The following is a 26,948-nucleotide window of genomic DNA, read 5'->3' as shown; positions in this document are numbered from 1 at the left end:
CTTTGATGTCTTTTCATCTAGGATAAGTTTTAACAGTGGATTACTGGTTGTGTGTATATGTTTGTAAAAGATGCAGGCTTTCCCTTTAGAAATGGGTATTTTTAGCAGTTGTTCTCTACTCCTAATGAACGCCTTTAAACATCTTTAATTCTGGGTCTGTGCTCTCAGCTCCTGTATTTAGCTGTGCAATATTGATAGCTACAAACGTTTTAACAATGGTTAAAAGGCTTCTTAAAACAATATTATGATTGTGAAAAAAAAATTCTGGTGGTGCTCAACATTCCTTTAAACAATAGCTTTGCTGAAAACCGCTGTTTTTTAGCTGAGGGTGACCTATTGTAACCTTATAGAAGCTTTTCGTGTTTTTGTGCTTTTTGGTGGAATTCATGGTTGCTGAAGGCTAAAGACCTCACAGTCTCCAAGCACTTTTTCCCCCCGCTCAAACTAACCTGCCTTTATTTGCATTCAGTGAACATCTCAGTTCTTCTCTGCATTGCCTGGTTTGGACTGATTAGAATAAACAATGACATTTTTGTCTCTCACTTAGATGGCCTTGTTTTATTTCTGCGCGTGAGAAGTTAAGCACAGAATACCACAGGATGCCAGGATGAACTAAAACGAGCTCCTTCTACAAAATATTTGTCGAGGAAAGAAATGATTTTCTTCCCCCCTTTTTGCTGTCCAGTTCCCTAAGTCAGAATTTGTATTGTGAATATGAAACGAGCCCAAAGCAGCTCGTAAACTGATTCCAGTTAGTCAGAAAGAGAGTGCGAGATAGACAGTGTGTGTGTGTGTATGTGCATGTCAGAGAGAAAGAGACAGAGAGAGAGCAAGTACATATATACATACACTGTTGTCCCTGTGCCACATTAAAGGGTTTAATTCTAGCCCACTGCCCCCAGGCAATGAAGTGCTGGGGATTAGGAAAAAGTGTGGGAACTACCAAAATTGATGATTTGTTTAATTTGAATATCATAACGCAACAATGGAACAACTCAAAAGAAATGCTGATTCCACTGTGCAGAATAGACAGAGATTAAATGATTTAAGCTCAACCAATGGGGACTAGTACTTGTAGGAAACATGAATCATCTATAGTAGCTCTTGTTCAAGTGCAAAACAATATTTTGTTTATTCTACAGAGATATCAGTAAGTTATGTTTTATTATTTTCATTTAGAAAATTATCAACATTACCCTTATCCTATCTTTCAGAAACAATCCTGGCTAGTTAAATTGCACTGATATCTTAACAGGGGTGTCCTTTGGAAGCTGTAGGGACTAATATGTTCCCTCCTCTCTCTCTCTCTCTCTTTCTCTCTCTCCCTCCCTCCCTCCCTCCATAGCTTTGGCTGTTTTTAGCACTGCTGCAACACCAAGGGAGCAGTGAGTTGCACTGGTTTGCTCCTCTATTGTCAGCTAAGCTTTAGTACAGAGGAAAAAAAACCTGTCTGTAGGGCTCTTCATCTACTGCCTTCAGTGAAAAAAGTGGAACCTCCTTATGTCTGCCTGCGTTCAGTGAAGTGAAGCCAAGGAGCAGGATTAGCCGAAGCCAGTAGCTAAAAGGAGCAGAGTAAATAAAAGGCGCTCACCAAGAAGCAGCGCTGCAGCATTCAATAGCTTTATGTTCCCCACAGAAAAGGCTCCACGGTTGTACCTCATAATCTGGCATCTAGCTGAGTGTGGTCATTAAACTGGGTGTGTAAAGTATTATTGCACCTGACTGGTGGAATGAACAGTTGTTAGAAGAAAAAGCTGCTGATAGAGATTGGCTCAGTCTTTTGCACCACGCTGACTTTATTCACCTGTCACCTGCAGGTTCTAGGCTTCGTTTGACTGCGTGAGGTTTATAGTCCAGAGACGTTGCACTGAAGCTTCACAGGAACAAGCTGCAAACCATGGGCTGGCTCACTGGGATTCTAGCGCTGTTCTCCAGTCTGCTGCTTCCAGCTGAAGTGAACTGTCAGAATGGGAAGAACAATGTTCCAAGACTGAAGCTCTCCTACAAAGGTAATCAGTTCTCCTTCTTAGTTTGCTCTTTTTTCTCTCTCTTTCTTCTCTTTACTTCTCCTTCATCACTGTTAAATGATCCTTTCTTTTTTGTATATGTTCACTTTTGATTGAACATTTTGCTGAGGTCTGATTTTTAGAATTTTGCTAGAGTCATTTGCGTCTTTTATTTCATACTTTATTGGAATATTTATTCTATTTTTGCTGTTCACAACAGTAAAAAAAATGTGTAGTTAATGGAAGTTTACAATTGTAATGATTGAGGAAATAAATTTGTGTTGAGTGCTGTAGATTGTGTGACCATTTGAAAGGAGTCACTTGGATTCATGATACTGTATACTTCATTATGGATTTTAAAACGTCTTTTTAGGACAAGTTTTATCAACTTTGGTAACTTGACTGGGCACAGTGTTAAAATAAGATATTGCTTATTGGTTGATTTCAGGAGATTATGCCTTGATTCATGAGCTAATGTACCAGCTCTGGAGCTGCCATATTATACAGTCAACAAAAATAGCAAATTCTTAATCCTAAGTTTGTTGATCTAATGTGAGTTCACCTTAGGTCTAGTTGAAGGTCTAACCTGAATGCTTAGTTTAAAGTTGTGCCACAGTTCTGTATACAATGACAAACAGTCACTGGCAAGGTGATCGATTCACCATTTTCATTGAAAAATGGATGGAATTGATCCCCAAAAAAGCAGGAAAAACCTTGAAAATGCCCTGAATTTCAAGGAATAAAACCAGAATTTGACTTATTCAGTCACCACAAACCAGCGTCCTTGATTATAAACAGATGGGATTGTGAATGTGATCCTGAAAACACCGGTAAAGGTCTCGGAATCTCATGGAAATGGAATTTGTCGTATCCAATCACTGTAAATCAATGGCCCTTATCATGGGTGTTGTCCCAGGTTAGCCTAAGCCAGTTTATACATTAGGGAGGCAGCCACAAGTACACATGTGAGTCTTGAACCAAAGAAAGATTCCTATCCATCCCAGTACATCAGACCTTAAAAGACAATTTTACATTTGATACTTTAATAGTTCAGATTACAATACCTGCACACCTGCTCCCTGATTTAAATTGCTAAAACTGGCTCCCTTATCCTGACAGCAGAATTGTGAAGCCACAAAAACATGGGCATATCATTCTGCCGTCAAAATAAAGGAGCTGGTTTTAGGAATGTAACTACAGCAAATCAGTGTCTGGACACCATTCTCCCCGATTTGAATTACAGAGGCACCAAATGTAAAGGTGCCTGTGTTATTTTAAAACTTATTTTGTAATACATTGTATGAAGTCCTCAGAGATATTTCAACATGGTAAGGTACAAATGTTATTGTTTATCTCTGGCCAAGAAAAATGTCAGGCCATGTACCAGGAACCGTATTGCTGTGGAAAATGTTGAGTAATGAAGCACTGAGTAGGCTCCTTCAGATGAGATGTTAAACTGAGGTACCGGCTGCCTGTTCAGGTGATGTTAAAGATCCCATGGCATTATTAAAAGGGGAGCAGGGAGTTCTCCTGCCCAACATTCCTCCCTCAACCAATACCAAAAAAAGTGACCGATTGTTCAAATTAATGCTGTTTGTTGGTCATTACTAGTACAGAATGGCTACCACCTTTTGCGACATAACAACAGTCAGTCCAAAAGGTCATTTGTTGTGTGAAGCATTTTGCCTCATTTTGATGTCATAATAAAATAGTCCATAAATGCTATTTTTTTTCCCCTTCCAAATGTTTCATTAAACAACACAAACACAATACATTATTTGTTTTCACCAACCTCCAGGACCGGCTAATAGTTGAGTTATATTTAAATCAGCAAACAGCGTTGAAGCAGATCTTGCTTTGGCCGTGGTTTCAAATGTTGTACCAAAAGGGGCAACTGCTACAGTCAGGTTAGCGTTCCTCCCTTTCCATTGTGTTTCCTTTTAAAACGAATATTTGCCATGAATTTTAAACAAAATTAGTATCTTTAAAATTTGTTAAGTCAAGCATCCAGTTTTTTAATCCATTTTATGCAGCATAAACCGCAGTTTGACTTGGAATATAGCTTGCATTTATATAGCGCCTTCAACGTAGTAAAATGTCCCAAGGCACTTCACAGGAGCGTTATCAAACAAAATTGGACACCAAACCACGTAAGCTGATATTAGAACAGGTTGGTCAAAGAGGTAGGTTTTAAGGAGTGTCTTAAAGTAGGAGAGAAGGTTAGGGAGGCAGTGAGGTTTAGGGAGGTGTTTCACTGAAAGAAGAGTGGATTCTCAAGTGACAGAACTCAGAGCAAGTTACTAACCTTCCCTTCCAACTAGTCTTTCCCCTTATTGCAACCAATAACCGAGAAAAGAGTTGGTATAAAACATTCCACACAGAGTCTGGCCATAAATACATGTCCCCCCGGGACAAGGGGTACAAAATATATTTGCCCTGTTGTAAACTGTGACTCTGGGCCCGATATTACCAGGGCGGCGGGTTTGCGGCGGGGGGGGGGGCGATTGGGCGCGTGGGTAACGCGCCCGGTGAAATCAGTCTGCCCCGCGCGCAATCGCAGGCTGATTGGATCCACTTACCTCTTGTTCCGGGTTCCCCGCTGCTGAGCTGCGCCGTGGGCGGACTGCGCATGCGCAGTAAGGTCTGTCAGCTGGAGGAGCTCTATTTAAAGGGCCAGTCCTCCACTGACTGATGCTGCAAGAAATAGGAAAAATTACAGCATGGAGCAGCCCAGGGGAAGGCTGCTCCCAGGTTTAATGATGCCTCACTCCAGGTAACATTGGATGGGGTGAGGAGGAGGGGGAGGACAGAGATCGTCCCCCCGGCGGGCGGGAGGAAGTGGCCTGCCTCTGCCACCAAGAAGGCCTGGCTCAAAGTGGCAGAGGGAGTCACCTGCACCACCAACATATCACCCACCTGCATACAGTGCAGGAGGCACTGCAATGACCTCAGTAGGTCAGCCAAAGTGAGTACACTTACTCTTTCCCCTACACTCCGTCTGCCACATCACCGCCCCCACCCCATATATCCTTCTGCACAGCCAACACTAATCTGTCACATCACCCCTCACACCCACTCAAACCTCATCCTCATCTTACCTGCATTTACTCACCTCGCCAGTACTCATCCCGCCACTACCACTCAACCCAATCCTCATACAATCTCATGGCTCTATCTCATACTCACCCTCTCGTGCATCTCTTTCACGGTCAGCCTCACTCAACCTGCCACTACATGTGCTGCAGCCACAGGGCATGCATCACATATGTGCAGTAGGCAGCGTAAGGCAAACGTGTCGTGAGCATGAAGGGGATGCACAAGGGTGTACGAGGGTTTGTCATGGTTTTTACTTCTATTTAATTTCTGAGCAACTCACATTACATATTATATTGGCACCACTACTGCCACGTCTTTGCGAATCTTGTCTGGTTTGTGCAATAATGCCCTTTCCTGAGGGTCACAATGAAGACCCACACCTGATGCCACCCATTGTGTCACTGCAGAGTGGGTGTAGGTGTATTTGCAGGGCTCTTTTGTGCAGACGACTGAGAGACGTCGGCGATGTCCCCGGTGGCACCCTGGAAGGATGCGGAGGAGAAGTTGTTGAGGGCAGTGGTGACTTTGACAGCGACAGGTAAGAAGATGGTGTTCGGGCCAGCTGGGAGCAGCTCGGCATGAAGGAGGCTGCAGATGTCCATGACTTCATGTCGAGTGACGCTGAGCCTCCGTGTGCACTTCTGCTCAGAGAGGTCCAGGAAGCTGAGCCTCGGTCTGTGGTCCCTGTGGCGAGGGTAGTGCCCTCTGCGAAGCATCTCGCTCTGTGGTTGCCCTCCCTCCTGCTGTACAGGTGGATGCAACACAGCACTGTGTTGTGGAGCTCCACGTGTCAGAGGTGGACGGCGTGGCCGGCGAGGCCGGTGATGCTGTTCGCCCTCCGAGGAGGTCATGACTGCAGCTATGGCGGCCCCCATCCGGAAGATGTACATCTGAAGGGGTCCGCAAGGTAGGTACATGTGTCTGGACACCAGGGTAAGTGTGCAAGTTGGTGAATTTTATTGTTAGGAGGAGGGTGGTGGAGGCCAAACTTTGTCCAAAGTGACAGAGTGGCCTCCTGCAATGAGTGAGGGTCTCCCCCCCCCACCTGTCAAATGGACCTTTGCAGCTGCCACAGACTGATGGCTGCAACATGTCCATTTGAACTGGGAGTATTTCCCCCAGTACGGGAAACAGTCCCAGTTGTTTGTAAAATCCCAACCCTCCTAAAATATCTCGTGAATCAGGTCTTTTAAAGACCTGAAATACCTAAATAAATTAAGTGGCACCCCGCCGACTTTAATTGCTGGTGGGAATCCCACATGCGGGGGCTGCGCGCGCATGTCAGCGCGTCAGTGGGAAACCCGGAAGTGGGCGGGTTAGAGCCGGGCTCCCGACCTGCCCCGGGAATCGACGATTTTCGTGGCCCCCCCCGCCAGGAAAACACCCAATCGCTGGTGCTAAAATCGACCCCTCTGTGTCAAAGAGAAAATTGAGTCCAATGGATGTGAAGCATCAGCAAGCAGCATCTCAATAGCAAGAGATGCAAAAAGTGCCCTGAAAATAATCTGATGGTAAGTGTACATTCTTACTCTCTGATGTCACAAGATTTTAAGAGAGTAGTTTCAGAACAAGCAGATGCTGTAGCATAAATTTTACAATTTAGCATTCCTGGTGCAGAGCTTTGCGTATTGGCAAGGCACATGAGGATTCGGATGAGGAGAGCAGCACACCCAATTCATAGCACGCATGATTTTATGTAACATTGCAATGAATGGACAGAGAATTGTGCAGGCTGCACACTGGATGTGCTGACCTCAGTGTTCAAATTCCCCATATGCACCCGTGTCACACAAAGCTCTGCACTAGGAGCACAATATTGTAAAATTCACCTCACGGTAGCTTGTATTTATTTCATATTGATTATGACTGATTTGCAGCTTTCATGGATAAATAATGGAATTGCAGAATGTGATTCCCAAACCATTGGTAAAAATCCCTTGTATTAAAAACAGATCTTAATTTATTCAGTCACCATCAATTAATGGCTTTCATTGTAAATAGACAGGATTGCAAAATGTGACTCCAAAGACAGATAAAAATCCCAAATCCCATATAATAAAAACATATTTGGATTTATTCAGCTACTATAAATCAATGCCCCCGATTATTTTAATTAAGTAAAATTGACAATTCTTGATTTTATATAAAATGTAATATCTGATTTTGAAAGGATTGTGACTCACACGATAAAATGGATTTAAGCGAATTTTTTTTTTACGTCACTGGAATAAATAAGTACAGTAAATTAAAAACCCTTTGTTGAATAAGTTAGACTTAAAGTCTGAATTTATTGAAACAGGATTTTACATGCGCTGAATGGATCATGAAAATCAAAGGGTTGTTTGTTTCGAAACAGACTTATAATTTACTTCATATTTAATTGAAGTAATATAAACTCAGTGGTTTTTGTAAAACAATGTTACATTAAACATAAGGCAGCAAAACCATTTATTCTTTCTGTTCTGACACCTTTATTTATTTCCTGGTGTACGTAGTTATTTTACGTGCAGTTGTCGATGTCCTATTCCTTACACTGACCCAATTACTGATTACCATTGTACAAGATGCTGAGAGTAATGAGATAGAATCATAGAATGGTTACAGCACAGAAGGAGGCCATTCGGCCCGTCGAATCCATGCCAGCTCTCTGCGAGAGCAATCCAGTTAGTCCCACTCCTTGGCCCTATCCCCGTAGCCCTGCAATTTTTTTCCCTTCAAGTACTTATCCAATTCCCTTTTGAAAACCACAATTGAACCCGCCTCCACCAACCGTTAAGGCAGTGCACTCCAGATTATAACCACTCGCTAATTTAAAAAGTTTTCCCTCATTGCCTTTTTCTTTTGCCAATTACCTTAAATCTGTGTCCTCTGGCCCCTCTGCCAATAGGAACAGTTTCTTTCTATCTACTCTGTCTGGACCCCTCATGATTTTGAACACCTCTATCAAATCTCCTCTCAATCTTCTCTGCTCTAAGGAGATCAACCCCAGCTTCTCCAGTCTATCCACGTGATATCTGGGCTTCATTTTCACCATTCATTAAATGTCACATTTTGCTAAGGTGATATAACTGTAGAAGTAGCAGTCAAGCCCCTCCTGTATGCTATTCCCTTACTTTGAAACCCCAAAAACACCTGTACTGTTAAAGGTAACAATCACATGTGTGTAATAGGACTGTCAGCATCATGGAGTGAGATTTATGATCAGTTTGACTGGAAAGGATGACAAAGCCATTTAAACACATGGGCCCAAGAAATTTGTTTGGGCACTACATGTCTTCCTAAGCCAGGAAGTGCACGCTTATTGTGAGCCGGACGTGTGCCGCCCGCCATATTGGTAAAGGCCAAAAAAATCGTCAAGCAGTGCCCACACCTGAAACAAGCTTTAGGCCCTTTGCATATGCAAATGAAGGGCCTAACGCCTGCTCAGGCCCCCACTGCAAGATAAGCCGCCAACACCAGCTGCACTCAGGAAAACCAGGCTGCAAACAACAAGGTAAGTTTTTAAAATACACTTGTCTGAATGTGGTGCCGAGAGGAGCAGACGTGCTCCTCCCGATCCCGCATTCAAAGAACGCAGGCTGCCGCCGCTTCCCATGGCCACTGATCGCCCTCCCTTGGCTACCGATTGTCCCCCTCCCCCCGGCTACCAATTCCTCCCCCAGCCGCCACTACCTCCTGACCCGGTCGCCGCCTCCCCTCACTCAACTGAGGGCGCCCGCAGCGGTCCAATTTTCAAACACACTTTGCCGAGTGAGCTGCCTCTTACACTCCAATATTGCGAGAGCCTCAGGCCTCACTCTTCAGATGAATTCCTGTGCTTCTCCTCCCCCCCTTCCCTGCGCACCCAAATATGGGCGTGCCAGAATTTCTAGGCCATGGAGTTCTGTTTATTTTCAAGAGTGAAGTATTTTATTTATTTTTTTTCTCATCAATTTTCTTAACCAGTTTTCTCCCCATTCCCTCCTGAAGATGCGAACTCAGAATGCCCTGCAGTACCTAACCCAAATGGGCACCGTTGATGTGGGTATTGGCAGGCTATTTGACTGTGGGGGCATCATACTCAAGCCCAATCGTAACCTCACTTGACATCCACACACAAGCACTTCCAGCATGGGCAATTACAGAAACCCAAGACAAGTTTTTCCTTCTGTAGCCAAAAGACAAATATACCAGTTGTTACAACCTAATGATTGTTCCAGGTGAGATCGGTTAACTGCCCATGGACCAGGGATCAAACCTAAGGCTTTTCTGGGCTGTATCACTCAGCTATTCACTGCTAGTTCACCTTTTAAATAGAAATCACTGTATCTCAGTCCAAATGAGTTGACAGGTCTGAAACAGAAGAAGTAAGCCGTTTGTACAGCAGACCCACACTGCTTGTATGTGAGCTGTATTGTCAGCTATAGCATCTAAATGTATTGTTACAATGTATATGCTGGTGCAGTACAACCTGTAATGAGTGATGGTGTGGGTCAGAAGCTGTGGTTATACTGCCTGTTTATGTTGCTGTGGAGTGGAAGTGTGTCGGAACTCAGGGCACTCAATAACATGCTTATTAGGATGATTGCTTATTAGGATCTGATTGCAGTGAGTTTTTGTTATCGATTTGAGATGTCTACCTTGATTTTTTTTAAATAGCAAGTAAATTTCCAATGTGAAAATGTTGGCAGTGTGGGCAGTTGTTGTGGGCACAGGCCCGTATCACAAAACTGTCCTTATTTGAAATGAATCAATTTGACAATCTCAGTGAGAGGCCACAGGATGGCTGATGTGTGAAATAGAAAAACCTGATATTGCGAAGGGCGTATTCTTTTGAGTTTTAGGCTTGGGCATATTGTTGGATAGATTAGAGGGAGCTTTGCTCTGCATCTAATCATGTTATACTTGATCTGGGAGCGCCTGATTCAGACATTGGAATTGAAAGTGTTCCATTTTCCAACGCTGACAACCTTCATCTTGATAAGCACAAAATAAAATAACTGAAGTAACGATCACATCCTCCACATGCTATATTCTTTTGTATCCTTAAACAGATTTATTTACAGCTAGGTAGAAATAAAGAACTTGCATTTATATAATGTTTTTCACATCCTCAGGTTATCCCAAGGCCACTAAAGTACTTTTGAACTGCAGACAATGTTGCTATGAAGCAGAAAGACCCAACATGTTACTGAAAATAATACATTTTCTATATTATATTATATTATATATTATAAAATATTATATATATTATAAAATAGTCTATATTTTCTATATTTTAATATATTAATCTACAGGGGGTTCAATATCCTTTATATAAAATACTTATTAAACAATATGATAAGCAATAGGATTCTTGGATGGAACAGTTTTTCACAGTAGATGCAAATTTTTTGTGTGGGGAATCTAAATTTCCAATCCATGGAGATCTGATCTCCAGAGAGAACTAAAGCTATGACTTATGTCACGGGAATCCTTTTCAAGCCATGTTTTAAATCAGCTTACACTTTGTTGAGGTTGTATGCTAATGTACCGGTATTTACCATTATCCTGCAAACATGCCACTTTAATGGTTCAACAATCAGAGTAATTGAATTTGTCTATTCCATAGTCTATCAACCCACATACTTCAACATTTCAAACAGCCAGTCTTAACCATCTAGTCACTTTTGACAATTAATTTCTGAACAAATATGTGCACACAAACAAAGAAAATCAGGCCAGCTATCACCCATTGCTATAGTCTGATTGTGCAGACAGTTATGTATATTGTTTCCCATTGTGACAGAAACAATAGGCTTTATGTAGAGATTGAGCAGACTGGAATCATTTTTAAATCACATTTTCCTGTCTATCTAAAGTCATAGAAAAATAATTCCAGAAATCCCTCTTTTGTCACAGGCCCATTTAATTAAATTAAAATGTACCATCATCAACTAAGCTTAGTTATTGATATTGGGATTCAGTGGCTTCGGCTGGGTCATTATGATTGATTATTTGTGATTCCTGAACAAATAAAGTTCATTCAATATAGAATAAGTGTGACAAGAAAATCTTGAAACATTTACCTGAGGAAGGAGAAAATCTCCGAAAGCTTGTGAATTTAAAATAAAATTGCTGGACTATAACTTGGTGTTGTAAAATTGTTTACAATTGTCAACCCCAGTCCATCACCGGCATCTCCACATCAAGAAAATAAAGAATTCACCTGTTGGATTTCAGACTGATGACTGAGTGGGAGGATGGGTAACTAAGTGCAGAATGCTTGAAAGGTAGGAAGTCAGTCAGTTGTGAAGTTCCACCAGTGCACCAGTGGAGCGTCACAGATGACCGAACTATGGTGAAGGCAAACCGCTTACCTTTCGTTCCACACTCATTTGTTTATTTAGCAGACCAGCTCAAGAGAGTAGCCCGGAGAACTCAACGTGATCAGGCCACAGAGAGCAGGAATTGGGGGACCCGCGAGGCAAAGATGGAGGAGTTAGGAACTTGGGAAGTAAAAAGCCATGTAGAAAAGACATCACAGAACTGAAATGAGAAAATTAGCACCTAGATATGTATCTTAGTTGGTGCTGCATCTCAACGAATAAAAAGGACCATCACTTTCCTCTTCTGTCTTATGGTTGCTATCAGGGAGCAGATTTCTTAGGAGTATGGCCCATATAAGTGAAAAAGCTTTGCTGGCAAATGGCTGATATACTTAAACAGGCTCTGTTTAACGCTTTACAAACAAGTTTCATACAAGGGCTATGAGACCTTCATAGATGATATGTGCCATTTATAAAGCAGCTGTGCCCAAAATGGGATACTGGAAAAATAAATTCCAGCTCTTCCATCATCAGCACAGCTTGTTTAACTTTCCAGCATCAGTTCCTCTGTTAATGTGAGTATACAACATCCCCAGTTTACAATATACATGTACAAAAGTTAATATACTAGCCAAATAGTACCAGATGTGAGTGAACTAGGCAAAGTGCACTCTGTAGGCACCATATCTAAGCTGTACCAGATGTGTACAAATTATTAGCTTTTATCCAATATTTACTGTTGAAAAATGACAAAAGGGAATCCATGTGTACATTTAAACTGTGGAAAATGTTCATTGCAAAAATACATTTAACAACATATAATTTTTCCACAACCTAATCGTTTCTCTTTAATGTCAGTTGAGTTATTTAATGTCCTTCTTGAAGGAAAAACTTTAAGTCTGTGGTAAAATGTTGACCTTTCAGGTACGAGTACAGAAATCATCTGACTAATCAGTTTAAAATGCAATGGGAGTAGAACTGCCCTGCTGCTATGTAAAGCTACATCGTAAATACAATCAAAATGAACAGGCATGCGATTTCCTATATATGGTTGCAAAGCAATTCTTCCCCAGTGTTTTGTAGATGGAAACTCCAGGACAGAAGGAGGCGATTCAGTCCACTGAGCCTATGGCAATGCTAAGCTCCTCAAGTGGAGCTATCTGCTCTAAATCCATTTCTTGTCCTCTCCTGTTTCCTTTTATAGTCTTCCTTTTCAAATACTGATCCAACTCTCTGTTAAATGTTACAATCCCGACCTCAATAGTCACTTGTGGTAAGGCAGTCCATGTTCTAAGAACCTTCTGCACGAGAATAAATTCTTCTAACATCCCCCTTTGTTCTTCTATTGATAATCCTGATACTATTATTACTGAGTTGCTAACCAGTGGAAACAGCTTTTCATTATTTACCCTCTGAAAACTTTCATAATTTTGAAAACCTCCATTAGTTCCCCCTTAACTTCTTCTATTTTGAGCTTTCATGCTACACAGCTAGAAATCAGACATCATTCGATCTATGAATTGAAATAGCAGTAAAAATAATGGGCGGCGATGCAATAGTTAATTAATCTCTTTAGGGCATGCAAAACAATTGATTGTGACATCTTAAAAGTATTTTGTTCTACAAATAATTTGTAATATCTTTGAACCTGGTGAAATAATTGCAAATAAGGGATCTTGTAAGTTAATTATATATAAAACTGAACTCTTTATTAAAATGTTTCATAAATAATGAAACAAAATGAAATCCTTAAAAGAGTGACCTTATCATTGCTGCGATTAATACATATTACAAGAATTACTGTAGAAATGCTAAAAATGCAAACTATATTTTTGCACGATTCTATTATAACAGGCTGTTTCACAAGCAAAGTACCGTTAAAGTCAGAATAGGAGTTCAAATCGCGATAAGACAATTTCCAGAATCTTCCTATCCCCAATAGTTTGTGACTGCAAACAATGCTAATAGATTGATAATGGAAACTGTGCAATGCCCTCCTCCCACTCAGAGCCACAGAGTGACTCTCTTTTACATGATAATGGAAGAGGAGTAACAGAGGCAAGAGGCTCTGAGAGTGAGGCTCCAGCAGAGAAGACAGCAGCCCAGTCATTATTATCCCTATTGGTTGCGTGGTTTTTAAGTTCTGGCATATGCAAATGAGCTATATGGTTAATTTCAGCATAAGTTCCCGTTGACAAGATTGGCACAGAAGCCCCGGTAAATTTCGGTGTAATTTGAGGCCACTGAAAATGTGCATGTGTATTATACAAACAAATCAGATTTTTTCCTCTTTTTGGACAGGTCCTCTGGTCCTCTTCATTATCCTGACAGCATTGTCAGTAGATAATTGTGTCAAATTTTTGCTGCAGTATTTCCATGAAGTGTACTTGCCTTCGACATTTGAATGAATGAAGGAGGTGGGGGAGGTTGGCTGCATTTTTCTGTTTGCTTTCTCTTCTTTTCACACCTTGAAGGCAGCTATAAAAGAACCACTAGCTCAAAAATGCAGGAAATATTTTTTCCATTAGCCTGATGTTGATCTCCTTAAGCTGTGCTTGACAACCTTTGTAGTAAGATCAGTTAATCTAGTCTGCTCCCAACACCAAACAGTACAGCTGTAAATGGAGCAAATATGTCTCTTGAGCCTTCTTTTAGAACTTGCCATTTTTATCGCCCAGATGTGTGGCTTAAAGTGATCACCACGTTTGAGTATAGTAAGGTTTTGGCCTTTGCCCAGGTGTAGATTTCAGAAAGGAACACTGTGGGTCTATAGGTGAGACAGTTTTGAATCATGTGTCCTTCTACATCAATCCACTCTCTCCAGACGGAACAGCTGAAAGTGGCTGTTACACAATTCCCCACGGCAAAAGCAAGCACCTTCCAATTTGATCAAGTAATTGGTTGCAATTTCAAGCCTCCAGAAAGAGTGTAAATGTGTTACTAGTTGTTACAAGGAGAATTTGTGAAGTCGCTCTTGGTGACAGTGTTTTAAGGGTGTGAACCGTTCCGTGTATGTTGTAAGAAACACGAAAGCCGTATTGAAGGATTGTTGGGATGGGGGGGGGAATATGACACCTCAATACTTAACAGTATGGCACTCGATTTTCTTGACAATTTGCGGTAGAAATTGGACCTTGCGCTTGTTTTATGGGTGTAAAATGGGTGCAATGAGGCCCAACTTCCTGCGCGCCAAGTACGTCTGAAAAACATCCGCCTGAAATTGGGATGGGCCATTTTCTAGGCATCCGGAGCGTCCGGCTAAAACAAGCGTTAGGCCCCTTGCATGTGCGAATGAGGGGCTTAACGCCTGGTTTAGGACCCCTCTGCTAAATTGCGCAGCTCTGAGTGGAAGAGATGTCTGACCTCTTGATTCCTTGACCGAAAAGTATAATCATTTTTTTAAAAATTTACGTGAAGCCGGGAGAAGCGATCAGCCCTCTCCTGCTGTCCTCCCCTCCCCCGGGGTTTATCTGAGGACCACTACCGGCAAGGTAGGTGGGCTGAAATTAGACGCTTCAGTTGGACGAGCTGCCTGTGGAGGTCCGACAGCCCTATTGCGATTATGTGAATGAAGTCCGAAGACCAATTTATCGCGATCTCCAGGGCTTTGTTTTTGGGCACAGGAATCATTCCCTGCGCCCACTTGGCGTTTCAAACCTGGTCTAAACTAATTTCTAGGCCTTTGACTCTTATCCTACTTCTGCCTACAGAGTGGAAACATTTTTACAAACTGGTCCATGTTAAATTTTCAGTAATAGATCTGTGTTTACTCATGTTCACATGGCATAAACCTCAGCTCTATGAATATTATTGGATAGTCTTTAATATTGGGAACCAAATTACTGTTTTCTAGCATCTGACATCTGTACAATTTGAGGCATTGATCGACATTGTCAAAATATAATTTCAGTATTAAAAAGGGGATAACTCTGCAGAGTTAAAAGAAAAAATAAACAGAATTGTTATGATCTGGAATGTGTTGCCTGAAAGGGTAGTGGAAGCAGATTCAATAGTAACTTTCAAAAGGGAATTGGATAAATACTTGAAAAGGAAAAATTTACAGGGCTATGGGGAAAGAGCAGGGGAGTGGGACTAATTGGATAGCTCTTTTCAAAAAGACAGCACAGGCACAATGGGCCGAATGACCTCTTTCTGTGCTGTAAGATTCCATGGCCTCAATATTAATCCCCCCTACGATGGGCGGAAGAGGGTCGAGGGGGGGTTAAAAATAAAAAACCGGGGAACGCGTCCACAACATGCCGCAAATGCACCTGCCACCATTTTCATGGCTGTGGGTTTCGTGGTGTGCAAGTGTCCCGCTGTGGAGAGGCGGGGCACATCATTATCATATTTAAATCAGGCTCCCACAGTGCAATTGGGAGCATGTTTTAAATTTAACAGTTGTTGCTCAGGAAACTCAGCAGTGAAAGGGAGGTGGGAATTGACAGCTCAAGAAGGTAAGTGCCTTTTACAACACTCCTTGTGAGCCAGGAGAAGTAGGGGTGCCGATCGTGGCCTCTCACTCCCCCCCTGCCGCTATCGCAGACCCCCACCCCACCCCCCCCACCCCCAAATCATTGATGTCCTCTCCATGCCCTGATCGCTGCCTATCTCCCCTCCCAAGCACCGATGTCCGGCCTTCCCCCCACCTCTCACAATGGCCTCTCTCTCTCCCCCCTCCCCTTGCCAAGCCCCAATCTCCAGTCTTCCCCCTTTCCATGATGATTTCTCTTCCCCCCCCAACCCCCGCCAAGCCCTAATCTCTGGCTTTCCCCCCCCCCACAATTGCCAGGACCTCAAGGACCCCCGGCTGCAGCCTCCTGCCGCTGGTTTTCCCGCCCGTTAGCCGGCCAGCCTATCAATTTGGCCAGCTGCCCGGCGGGAAACAGAAGAAAAAATTATAATGCGCTCCTACCATTAAATTTGGCAGGACCTCAGTGTCCCCGGTCTCGACACGTTGCCTGTCCTCTGCAGCCTCCCCATAAATATCGGGGCCTATGATTCTATGAGAAAATGCTGGAACTGCATACAGCATCTGAAAGAGAATAGGATCAATGTTTTGGGTGGGACCCTTTTACCCCGAGACGTTAACCCATCTTTTCTCTTTTCAGGCGCTGATGACCAGCTCTGTGTTTCAGCATTTTCTATTTTTCCATTTAGCTTCGCAGAGGTCAAATGTTTTTGCCAGTATTGGTACTTTAGCAGGATATAGATTTTACGTGCTCTGTATGTTCTGTTCTCAGTCATAGTTTCCATTCTGAGATCCAGCAGTTGGATTTTGCAGATTGGCGACTTTGATAGAAAAATATTTGGGTCCGCCTTTAGATTAGGTACCAGAAGTTGGAAAATGTAAATTGGAACAAAAACAGCTGTTGTAAAGATACTGTTACACCCTGGCAGCTGCTGTTCAAAGCGTTAACAATTCAAGGCTTCATGTGAATCAGGTATTCTATTTTAAATCACAAACTACACCAGTTAGGGAGTGGGAATTAATATACAAGAACCTCAGTAGTTGATAAAGAAAATTCAATGGAATGTAGTTCTTCAATGTGTCATAGCTTAAACTCAGCAATTAAAGCTTGCACGGATTAAAGTATTCAAAGTCCATGATATCTGTGACCTTATTCCATCTACAATTGAAACAGTATACTTATAACTGCTAGAATGATTTAAGATTTAACAATGTCAGTCACAGAGGGACAACTTATTGCTCTTCTCTCACATTGTGCCCCTGAGTGCCAGAACGTATGTTTGCCTCCTCAGTTCCTCAACATGAGCCCTGATTTTAACCAAACCCGCCCAGTGGAAATGGGGTGGGTTTGAGTCGGACGGCCATTTCACACCCAGCCCAATTTTACTTTCCATTGACTTCAGTCGAACAGGATGTGAAACCAACAGTCGACCTGAACCTGCCTCGTTCCCGTGAGGTGGGTTAGGTTAAAATCAGGGCTGTGCTGTTTCAAATCCCAGCTAGGGGCACCTGAAGAGCTCCTGAGAACGTGTGAGGCATCTGACTGGAAGGAATGAGTGGAAACTATTGGACAGGCCAACTTTGCTATTCTTGTTGATATCCCAGCCATAGGGAAGAAGTAGTGGAAATACTGCCGTGACTGCAGAGCAGCAGGGGATGAAGTTTAAGATCAGTACTGCTGGCTGTTCTAGAGTTGGAAATAGTGTGACAAGGGGAAACATGAGAAGGCAAATGGAAAGCGTCTTACAAAACGGAGAAGATTCATGGCTATTTTCCTTTATAGATTTTCCTTTTTTACAGTATTTCCTCCCTATGGTTTGTCTTCATGCATCGTTCTTTAGCTGTGAGGAAAACGTGAACAGGATGTCTAATGACATTATTCACCAACTCCATACTGTGTTCAGGTAGCAGAAACTGCAGTTTGTTCGGCATATTGGGCAATGTCAGGCAGCATTTTCACACAAAGAAAAGCATTCCAGCTCCATTAAAGGGCTATTTAACCATCAGACTCAACCCATGTGTCCAGCAGAATTGAGCTTCAGACAGTCCTTGGACGTTAGTGCTTAACTATTCCTATTATCTGGGTTCTGTTGCCTTATTGATCACTTAGAGATTTAAAGGGGAAAAGTCTTCATGGAAAAGTGTTCAGCAAAACTTTTTTCTTGTTTGGATAGGGAGATGAGAGAGAGGAATTGGGTGTCAGTCTCGTCATTTGCAAGTGATACAGTAATGTCACCTGATTCGTAATATTGGGGGTGATCTTCGATTTTCGACTGGAACAGGTGCAAAGTCAGTGGAGCAGCTGTGCTTCCTGCTCTTCCACCCATTCTTGCTGGTGTGAGACCCAAGCCATTTTGAGGCCTGGTACAGCTCAGTTGTGGTACAGTTGTGGGAGTGCTGAAAATTGGCCTGGTTCATACGTTGAGCTGAATGGCAGGTCGGGTCTGGTGGGGGGAAGAATCCAATCCTGGGTGGGGGGTGGGGGCGGGCCTCGAATGCGCTGGAAGCAGGGATTAATGGTGTGGCCGAGATGTCCCCCCTGATTTTTAATTTTTACCCGCCTGTTTTTAAGGCCAGATACAGGCAGCCAGCAGTTGGAAATTACTCCCATTCTGTCATGTGTTTGTAAATATTAAACGTTTGCCAAATATTTCTGCAGCAGAACCACTGACATTAACTATTAAAAATGACCATGGGAAATGCTTCAATTTTTCTTTAATTGAAACCTTCATTTAATTTAAAATTGGCATAATGCAGCCGACCTCAGAGATGCTACATTCCTGACTCACTCAGGCTTGCCTTCTTTCCCCCAGCCTTGTTTCCGTTAGGTCTGAAGCCCTCAGTCAGTTCTTGAACAGATAGTTGGGTGTCTTACTCCAGTCAGCTGTTTGGTGATCTACAATACAGTGTGGATGCCCCAAGTCACAACTTGGGGACACCAAGGCCAATTGTGACTGCAAACCTGGCTGAGATCAGTTAACAAACCTTGGGTCATACTCGAGGCCCCATGGTCTGTATGGATCAGAACCATGCTACGTGGAATTTTTATACACTGTGCCTGTGGGGCAGCATTTATCTCTGCTGGAAAACGCTTGAAGAACCTCTCAATATGCACCATCAATGCATTGAAAGACTCTACAATCCACAGATGAGTCTTGCAATTTTAATTGTGATCAATGTTCTCTTTTTCTCAGGCAATTCTTTGCCAGGTTTTAAGCTACTTTGATTACTGTGGCTGTGAGGTTTATGTCTTGGATTCCATTACTTGATGTGTTTGGCAGGTCGAAAGGAAGTCAGCATAAATCTCACACATTTAATCACAGTGGACAGAGTGCAAGATGTGAAATTCAGCTGAAAAATGCAGAAAGTAAGGAAAATTCCCAAGCTGTTTGCAGCCACAAACAAGGATTGCCCTGAATTTAAAATGTGAGGGCATAGCAATAGCCAATTTCAGGGACCAACGCCCTGCACCCCAAATACACCTGAAAGACGTCTGAGCCGATATTGGGTTGGGCCCTTTTTTGGGCATTCTTAGCGGCTGTCTAAAACAGGCCTTGGGCCCTTTGCATATGTAAATGAGAGGCCTAATGCGTGTTTTAGGCCCCCCTCTACCAAATTGGATGGCGATGAGCAGAGCAGGCTTTGGGTCTACTCCGCTCGCAATTCTAAAACAGTTGCTGCGGTTTAAGCAGTGACCGCCACCAAAAGGTAAAAAACACAATTTTAAATTGTTCCATCTGGCCTGATAATGGAACTGAGGCCCAAGGCTCGACTTCTGACCGGCCTTGAGCCTCCCGGTTGCGCACATTGGATGTGCAAAACCGGGATGAAATGGGCCATAGCCAATTTCTAGGCCACTAATTCAGGTAAAATTGATCTTTCATGCCAGTATTTTAGATTTTCTTCCATGGCCCAAATTGACATGCCCTTAGCAGTGCATTTCTGGTGTAAGTCTGCCCGAGGTACGGTGGAAGAGGTAGAAAGTAGGCCGCCAACCTTTGCTGAGCGTTCCTGCGTGGACTGCTTTGGGGCAGAATCTCTGGTCCACCCCAACAATGGCCCTCGACGTTAGAGTGGGCAGACCCGGGGGGAGGGAATTTCCATGCTGGGACTCTTGTCATCCTTACTCTGCTTTCCGCTAAGTAGCTAGTACATCAGGAAGAACCAGGCATACTGGCACAAGTTCGGCCTACTTGAAGGTCCCAACATGGGGCCTGGCCTGGACTTCCCCAAATATTGTGCAAGATTTCTGTCTTTTCAGCCCTCTTATAACAGAGGCCAATAGGGGCAATAAAAATTGTAAGAGGTGCCCCCAACTCCCCTAGCAGCTGTCCAACATCAACTACCTCACTCCCTGGGTCCCAAAATCCACCCAAAGTGGTGCAAACAAACATTGGCAACGTATAAAATAGATAACCTATTGGGGTAAGGAACGGAGGTCACCAGCAGCACTACCCAGCACTTAGACCAGCAAACAGTCTTGCAGATATTTAGGGGCCTGTGCGTTTATATCTTGTGCACTTTAGCCGTCCCAAAATTTTTGTAACGTCCCAAATTTACTGTTTATATCTTGGTGTTCAAGCTGACCTTTACTTACTATAATAATATTATTGAAACAACTACATTCTAACTGGCAATAAAAGCTTGCGGACTCGAAGCACCAGAAGTTGATTATTGCTGTGTCGTGGCATTCCTAGTGAAGATAAGACTGCGACATGGTATAGATAGCAAGGCATTGAGGAGCTGTTCTTATCATGTGAGCTATTATGAGACACAACACCCCTGTCTCCACAAGAAATAGCAATGTGTAGAACATATGTGTCTTACACACCATGGCAATGAAATTGTAGAACTACTTTTGAGACTTGTAAATGAAAGAGGTATCAAACATTTTTAAAATTCAATGAAACCCCTGTGAAAACTGCTGTGTTTATCAACAGCTTGTGAACTCACTGTGTAGATAGTAGGTCAATATTATAAGGAAGGAAGAGATTAATGCTACTAGTCTTGTTATCTGTTGAACAAGCAAAGGAATCAGCTTGGCTCATTAGGTAGCACTCTTGCCTTTGAATTTTTTCCTTTGATCAGCTGGATGTTTGTCACGCACGGAAACCTGTCTACTTCCGAGTTGGAAGGCTACTTGTTCAAGCCCTGTTCTGGGACTTGCAACATAATCTAGGCTGACACTCCGATGTAGAACTGAGGAAATACTGCATTGTCAAAGAAGCCGCCCTTTGGATGAATTATTAAACTGAGGCCCTGATGCTTATTCCAGTAGTGCAGCTGGATATCCCATGGAACTATTCGTCTGGTGTCCTGACCAATATTCCCCTGGTGTCCTGGCCAATATTCCCCAGTGCCCTGGCCAATATTCCCCTGGTGTCCTGACCAATATTCCCCTGGTGTCCTGGCCAATATTCCCCTGGTGTCCTGGCCAATATTCCCCAGTGCCCTGACCAATATTCCCCTGGTGTCCTGACCAATATTCCCCAGTGCCCTGACCAATATTCCCCTGGTGTCCTGACCAATATTCCCCAGTGCCCTGACCAATATTCCCCAGTGCCCTGGCCAATATTCCCCTGGTGTCCTGGCCAATATTCCCCTGGTGTCCTGGCCAATATTCCCCTGGTGTCCTGGCCAATATTCCCCTGGTGTCCTGACCAATATTCCCCAGTGCCCTGGCCAATATTCCCCTGGTGTCCTGACCAATATTCCCCAGTGCCCTGACCAATATTCCCCTGGTGTCCTGACCAATATTCCCCAGTGCCCTGACCAATATTCCCCAGTGCCCTGGCCAATATTCCCCTGGTGCCCTGGCCAATATTCCCCTGGTGTCCTGGCCAATATTCCCCTGGTGTCCTGGCCAATATTCCCCTGGTGTCCTGGCCAATATTCCCCAGTGCCCTGGCCAATATTCCCCTGGTGTCCTGGCCAATATTCCCCGGTGTCCTGGCCGGCGTTCCCCCGGTGTCCTGGCCGGTGTTCCCCTGGTGTCCTGACCAATATTCCCCTGGTGTCCTGACCAATATTCCCCTGGTGTCCTGGCCGGCGTTCCCCCGGTGTCCTGGCTGGTGTTCCCCCGGTGTCCTGGCCGGCGTTCCCCCGGTGTCCTGGTTGGCGTTCCCCCGGTGTCCTGGTTGGCGTTCCCCCGGTGTCCTGGTCGGTGTTCCCCTGGTGTCCTGACCAATATTCCCCTGGTGTCCTGGCCGGCGTTCCCCTGGTGTCCTGGCCGGCGTTCCCCTGGTGTCCTGACCAATATTCCCCCGGTGTCCTGGCCAGCATTCCCCCGGGGTCCTGGCCAGCATTCCCCCGGTGTCCTGGTCAGCATTCCCCCGGTGTCCTGGCCAGCATTCCCCCGGTGTCCTGGCCAGCATTCCCCCGGTGTCCTGGCCAGTATTATTTCCTCAATCGACACCACCAAAAAACAGATTAACTACTTTTGCTGTTTAAGGTCTTGCTGTGTACAAAATCGTGACAACTTTTATCTACGTAACAACAGTTACTATACTTCAAAGCAATTCCTTGTATGTGAAATGGGGCTTTGAGATAGTCTAAAAGATGTGACGAGGTCATATATAAATGAAAGTCTCTTTTCACTCGTGAGTTGTAGGGGGCAACTTTCAACTTGCCACTGGATTGTATAAACTGGTCTTGGAGGCTAGGCATCCATTATAGAAACCGTCTGATTTACATTTCCATTGAAATCGATGGAAAGGAAAATCGAGCAGTTTCTATAATGGGCGCCCAATCTGTAATGCCAGTTTTCTGCTCTCTGGCGATAAGTTGAAAATTATTACTGTAATGTTCTTCTAAATTCCGTAATAACGCTTCTTACTAAATTTGCTAGATTCCGCTGGCTTGGCTTTGCCTTGCCTTGTGTGTTAGCGTGGTGTTTTCAGTTATTTCATGGACTGAACGGTCTGTAATTTTCATATTGTAGTTTAGGGATTTTGTTTTGTTTGCGCTACATTTTGTTTCTAATGAACAAGGTCATTAACAGTATTTGGAAAAAAAATCAAAATGTTAAAATCTACGCCTCAATTGAAAAAGTTTCTTTTCTTTTTGTGGCACCTTTACCACATCTGCTGTCACACTGCTGGTGATTTTTCTGTCGGTCTGGTATTTTTCAAAAGGACTTACAAGGTCACAAGATGGATACCGATGAGGAAGGCCCTTCAGTTGATCCTAATTAAAACATCCAAAAAGAACCTGCAGCATCCAGCTGTTTCTTAAAAGCATTGTGAAAAAATTCAGAATTGTACATGGCATTGCTGCAAGTAAGCCATTTTAACAACGCTCGGCTGGAGAGGTTTGAAACAGGCTGAGAAAGTGTTTCCATGGCAATCTCTCAAGACTGAATAATTTAAGGAAAAAAGATACCTTCTCTGCGAAAGTAGTAAGTTTACATGTGGTAACAATTTACCACTAACACAAATCATTATCTGCCATAATATACAAAAATGCTGTAGACTGCAAAAAATCTTATGGTCTAAGTATTGAAATGAAGGAGGAGTTGGCCAGAATGCAAATTTTGCATTGGACATAAAATGGCTTGATACAGGAAACATTGACTGGACTGGAAAGAATTTTTTTGACCCTGTGGAAGGAGGAAATAATACCATTGAGTCAGCAGTCTTTTTCTGAAGCCCTCAAAAGCAACAATAGCTGCTGCTTAATTATTTGACTAAAAACTCTTTCCGCGTACCCACAAAGCCTCAACAAGTTTATCTTGTGATCCGCTAAGCAAACAGGCCAGGAAGGCCCCAGTTGGTGCTGAGTTAGCTCGTCTCGGGCATATCTGGAGTACGGGCACTACAATTGGCCTCAGTGCCCCGGAGTTAGGGAGGGGGAATCTCACCCAGCGTTCCCACTTCTGATATTTGCTCATGATTTCTGCTGGAAATGCGTGTGTGTGAACTTCAACTGAAAACAGGATGCCCCAGGCAACATTCATTGTTGAGGCTCACATGTGAATAATGACCATTTGGACGAAGTAGTAGAGGGACTAATATTCATTAAACCATACCTCAGCCAGAAACCTTCAGGAGAGAGGGGAAGGGAAAAAACGGACAGGAACATAGGAACAGGAGTAGGCCATTTAGCCTCTCGAGCCTGTTTTGCTATTCAATGAGATCATGGCTGATCTGTGACCTAACTCCATATACCTGCCTTAGCCCCATATCCTTTATTACCTTTGGTTAACAGAAATCTATCTATCTCAGATTTAAAATTAATAATTGAGCTAACATCAACTGCTTTTTGCGGATGAGAGTTCCAAACTTCTACCACCCTTTGTGTGTAGAAAGAAGTGTTTCCAAACTTCACTCCTGAAAGTCCTGGCTCTAATTTTTAGGCTATGTCCCCGAGCTCTAGATTCCCCAACCGATGGAAATAGTTTCTCTCTATCTCCCCTATCAGCGCCCCTTAATATCTTGAAAACTTCGATCAAATCACCCCTTAGTCAGAAAATTCCAGGGAATAAAACCCCCATTTTGCGTAATCTTTCCTTGTAATTTAACCCTTAGAGTCCAGGTATCATCCTAGTAAATCTACACTGCACTCCCTCCAAGGCCAATATATCCTTCCTAAGGTGCGGTGCCCAGAACTGAACACAGTACTCCAGGTGTGGTCTAACCAGGGCTTTGTATAGCTGTAGCATAACTTCCATCCCCTTGTATTCTAGTCCTCTAGATATAAAGGCCAGCATTCCATTAGCCTTTTTGATTGTTTTCTGTACCTGTCCATGACATTTTAATGATCTATGTACATGGACCCCTAAGTCTCTTTGGACCTCCACTGTTTCAAGCTTTTCACCTTTTAGAAAGTACTCTGATCTATCATTTTAGGTCCAAAGTGGATGACCTCACACTTGCCTACATTGAAATCCATTTGTCACAGTTTACCCATTCATTTAATCTATTAATATCTCTCTGTAATTTTATGCTTCCATCTACACTGCTTACAATGCTGCCTATCTTTGTGTCATCGGCAAACTTGGATATGTGACTCTCTATCCCGTAATCTAAGTTGTTAATAAATAAAGTGAATAGTTGAGGCTCCAACACAGATCCCTGTGGGACACCACTAGTCACATCCTGCCAATTTGCGTACCTGCCCATTATCCCTACTCTCTGTCTCCTGCTGCTCAGCCAATTTCCTAACCAGGTCAACAATTTGCCCTCAATTCCATGAGCTTCATCTTTAGCTAACAGTCTCTTATGAGGGACTTTATCGAATGCCTTTTAATGCTCTTTCTGTCAAAGTGATTACTCTGTGAAAAAGTGGAGTAATTGCTTATATTTTATCACTCCAGCAAGAAAACAATAAAACCTATTTTGTCTGCTGTTGCTGTAGCTGCTTTATAGGGATCTCATGTAATGAATTGTTCTCATGGCCAATGCTTTGCCCGTTTGATTGACACATTTATGCACACAGTATTGGCATAAGGAGACATATCACTTGATGGTGTTTGAAAAGTACAAGATATATAAAAGGCGAGAGCAGCAGTTAGCCTGTATACCACATGACTTCTGACAATGAAAAAAATACTGAACCCCCTCATATTGGTCAGCTATTAATTGTTTATTAAATATTAAATATGACCAATTAAACATTGGGAAGACCGAAGCCATTGTCTTCGGTCCCCGCCACAAACTCCGTTCCCTAGCCATCGACTCCATCCCCCTCCCTGGCCACTCTCTGAGGCTGAACCAGACTGTTCGCGCTACCTTGGCTTCCTATTCGATTCTAAGCTGAGCTTCCGATCCCATCTCCTCTCCATCACCAAGAGCGCCTACTTCCACCTCCCTAACGTTGCCCGTCTCTGCCCCTGCCTCAGCTCATCTGCTGCTGAAACCCTCATCCATGCCTTTGTTACCTCTAGACTTGACTATTCCAATGCTTTCCTGGCCGGCCTCCCACCTACCATCCTCCGTAAACTTGAGCTCACCCAAAATTCTGCTGCCCGTACCCTAACTCGCACCAAGTCCCATTCACCCAGCACCCCTGTGTTCGCTGCCGGTCCGGCAACCCCTTGATTTTAAAAACCTCATCCTTGTTTTCAAATCCCTCCGTGGCCTCGCCCGCCCTATCTCTGTAATTTCCTACAACCCTCCGAGATCGCTGCACTCCTCCAATTCTGGCCTCTTGCGCGTCCCTGATTTTCATCGCTCCACCATTGGCGGCCGTGCCTTCAGTTGCCTAGGCCCTAAGCTCTGGAATTCCCTCGCTAACCCTCTCCAAACCTGTATCTCTCTCTGCTCCTTGAAGATGCTCCTTGAAACCTACCTCTTTGACCAAGCTTTTGGTCACCTGTCCTAATATCTCCTTACATGGCTCGGTGTCAGATTTATTTGATGATCTCTAGGTTACTAGTCCAATACCATAACCACTAGGCTACTGTATGCATAAGAAGATTTTTACATTCCAAGGATTCTTATCCCTCCAAAAATGATTAACAAAGATTCACTAACTTGGCACTGCCCAAGGATTGATGTTACTTTATGCACTGAGCTATCAAAGGAAGCTAGTATTCTTACCTTTATTTAATCTTTGACCATGTCTTTCCTCCTTTTATGCATCTCCCATCTGATGGTTCTGATATATTTAGTTTAGTTGCAGTTTAAAATATTTCCAATCTGTTATCTTAAGGGTGATGGGGTCCCTTCTGATGATTTCATTCTTAGTGATGGGAATACTTCAATCTCATGAGACACTCAATCTAACAGTGCAATTATCTGGTGACAGTTCCTCATCAGATGAAGCTGAAATGGAATGTCAGTTGATGTTAAGGTTCAAGCACAGGAGCTTAACTTTGGAAATCAGTCATTTTGTGTTACAGTTACTTGGCCTTCAGCATTCTTGCCTTTAGTAATGTGTTGACTGCACACCTGAACAGAAAAATACAATATTGAGGTATATTATACCAAGATATTCAACTTGCCTTTAAGATTATGAAAGGGTTTGATAGGGTAGATGTAGCGAAGATGCTTCCACTTTTCTCTACCAAAAGAAGGCAGTGGAGGTCAAGTCATTAGATGTATTCAAGAAGGAGATAGATATATTTCTTCATGCTAAAGGGATCAAGGG

The 26,948-nt window shown here is 43.3% G+C and overlaps 1 protein-coding gene across 2 annotated transcripts in view; it reads left to right on the top strand.

Moving 5' to 3' along the window:
• sema3ab (sema domain, immunoglobulin domain (Ig), short basic domain, secreted, (semaphorin) 3Ab) overlaps positions 1-26,948 on the top strand; it is a 310,018-nt gene that overhangs the window by 123,211 nt on the left and 159,859 nt on the right. For both annotated transcript variants that reach the window (XM_068005023.1, XM_068005024.1), the window contains exon 2: positions 1,818-2,009. In XM_068005023.1, the coding sequence (XP_067861124.1) occupies positions 1,898-2,009 (112 nt within the window). In that variant the 5' untranslated portion in view covers positions 1,818-1,897. The remainder of the gene's footprint in view (positions 1-1,817; positions 2,010-26,948) is intronic.

This window comes from Heptranchias perlo, chromosome 24 (genome assembly GCF_035084215.1).
Source record: "Heptranchias perlo isolate sHepPer1 chromosome 24, sHepPer1.hap1, whole genome shotgun sequence".
NCBI lineage: Eukaryota > Metazoa > Chordata > Chondrichthyes > Hexanchiformes > Hexanchidae > Heptranchias > Heptranchias perlo.
Note: the sequence above shows the minus strand (reverse complement) of the source record. Positions and strands in the feature narration are given on the sequence as shown.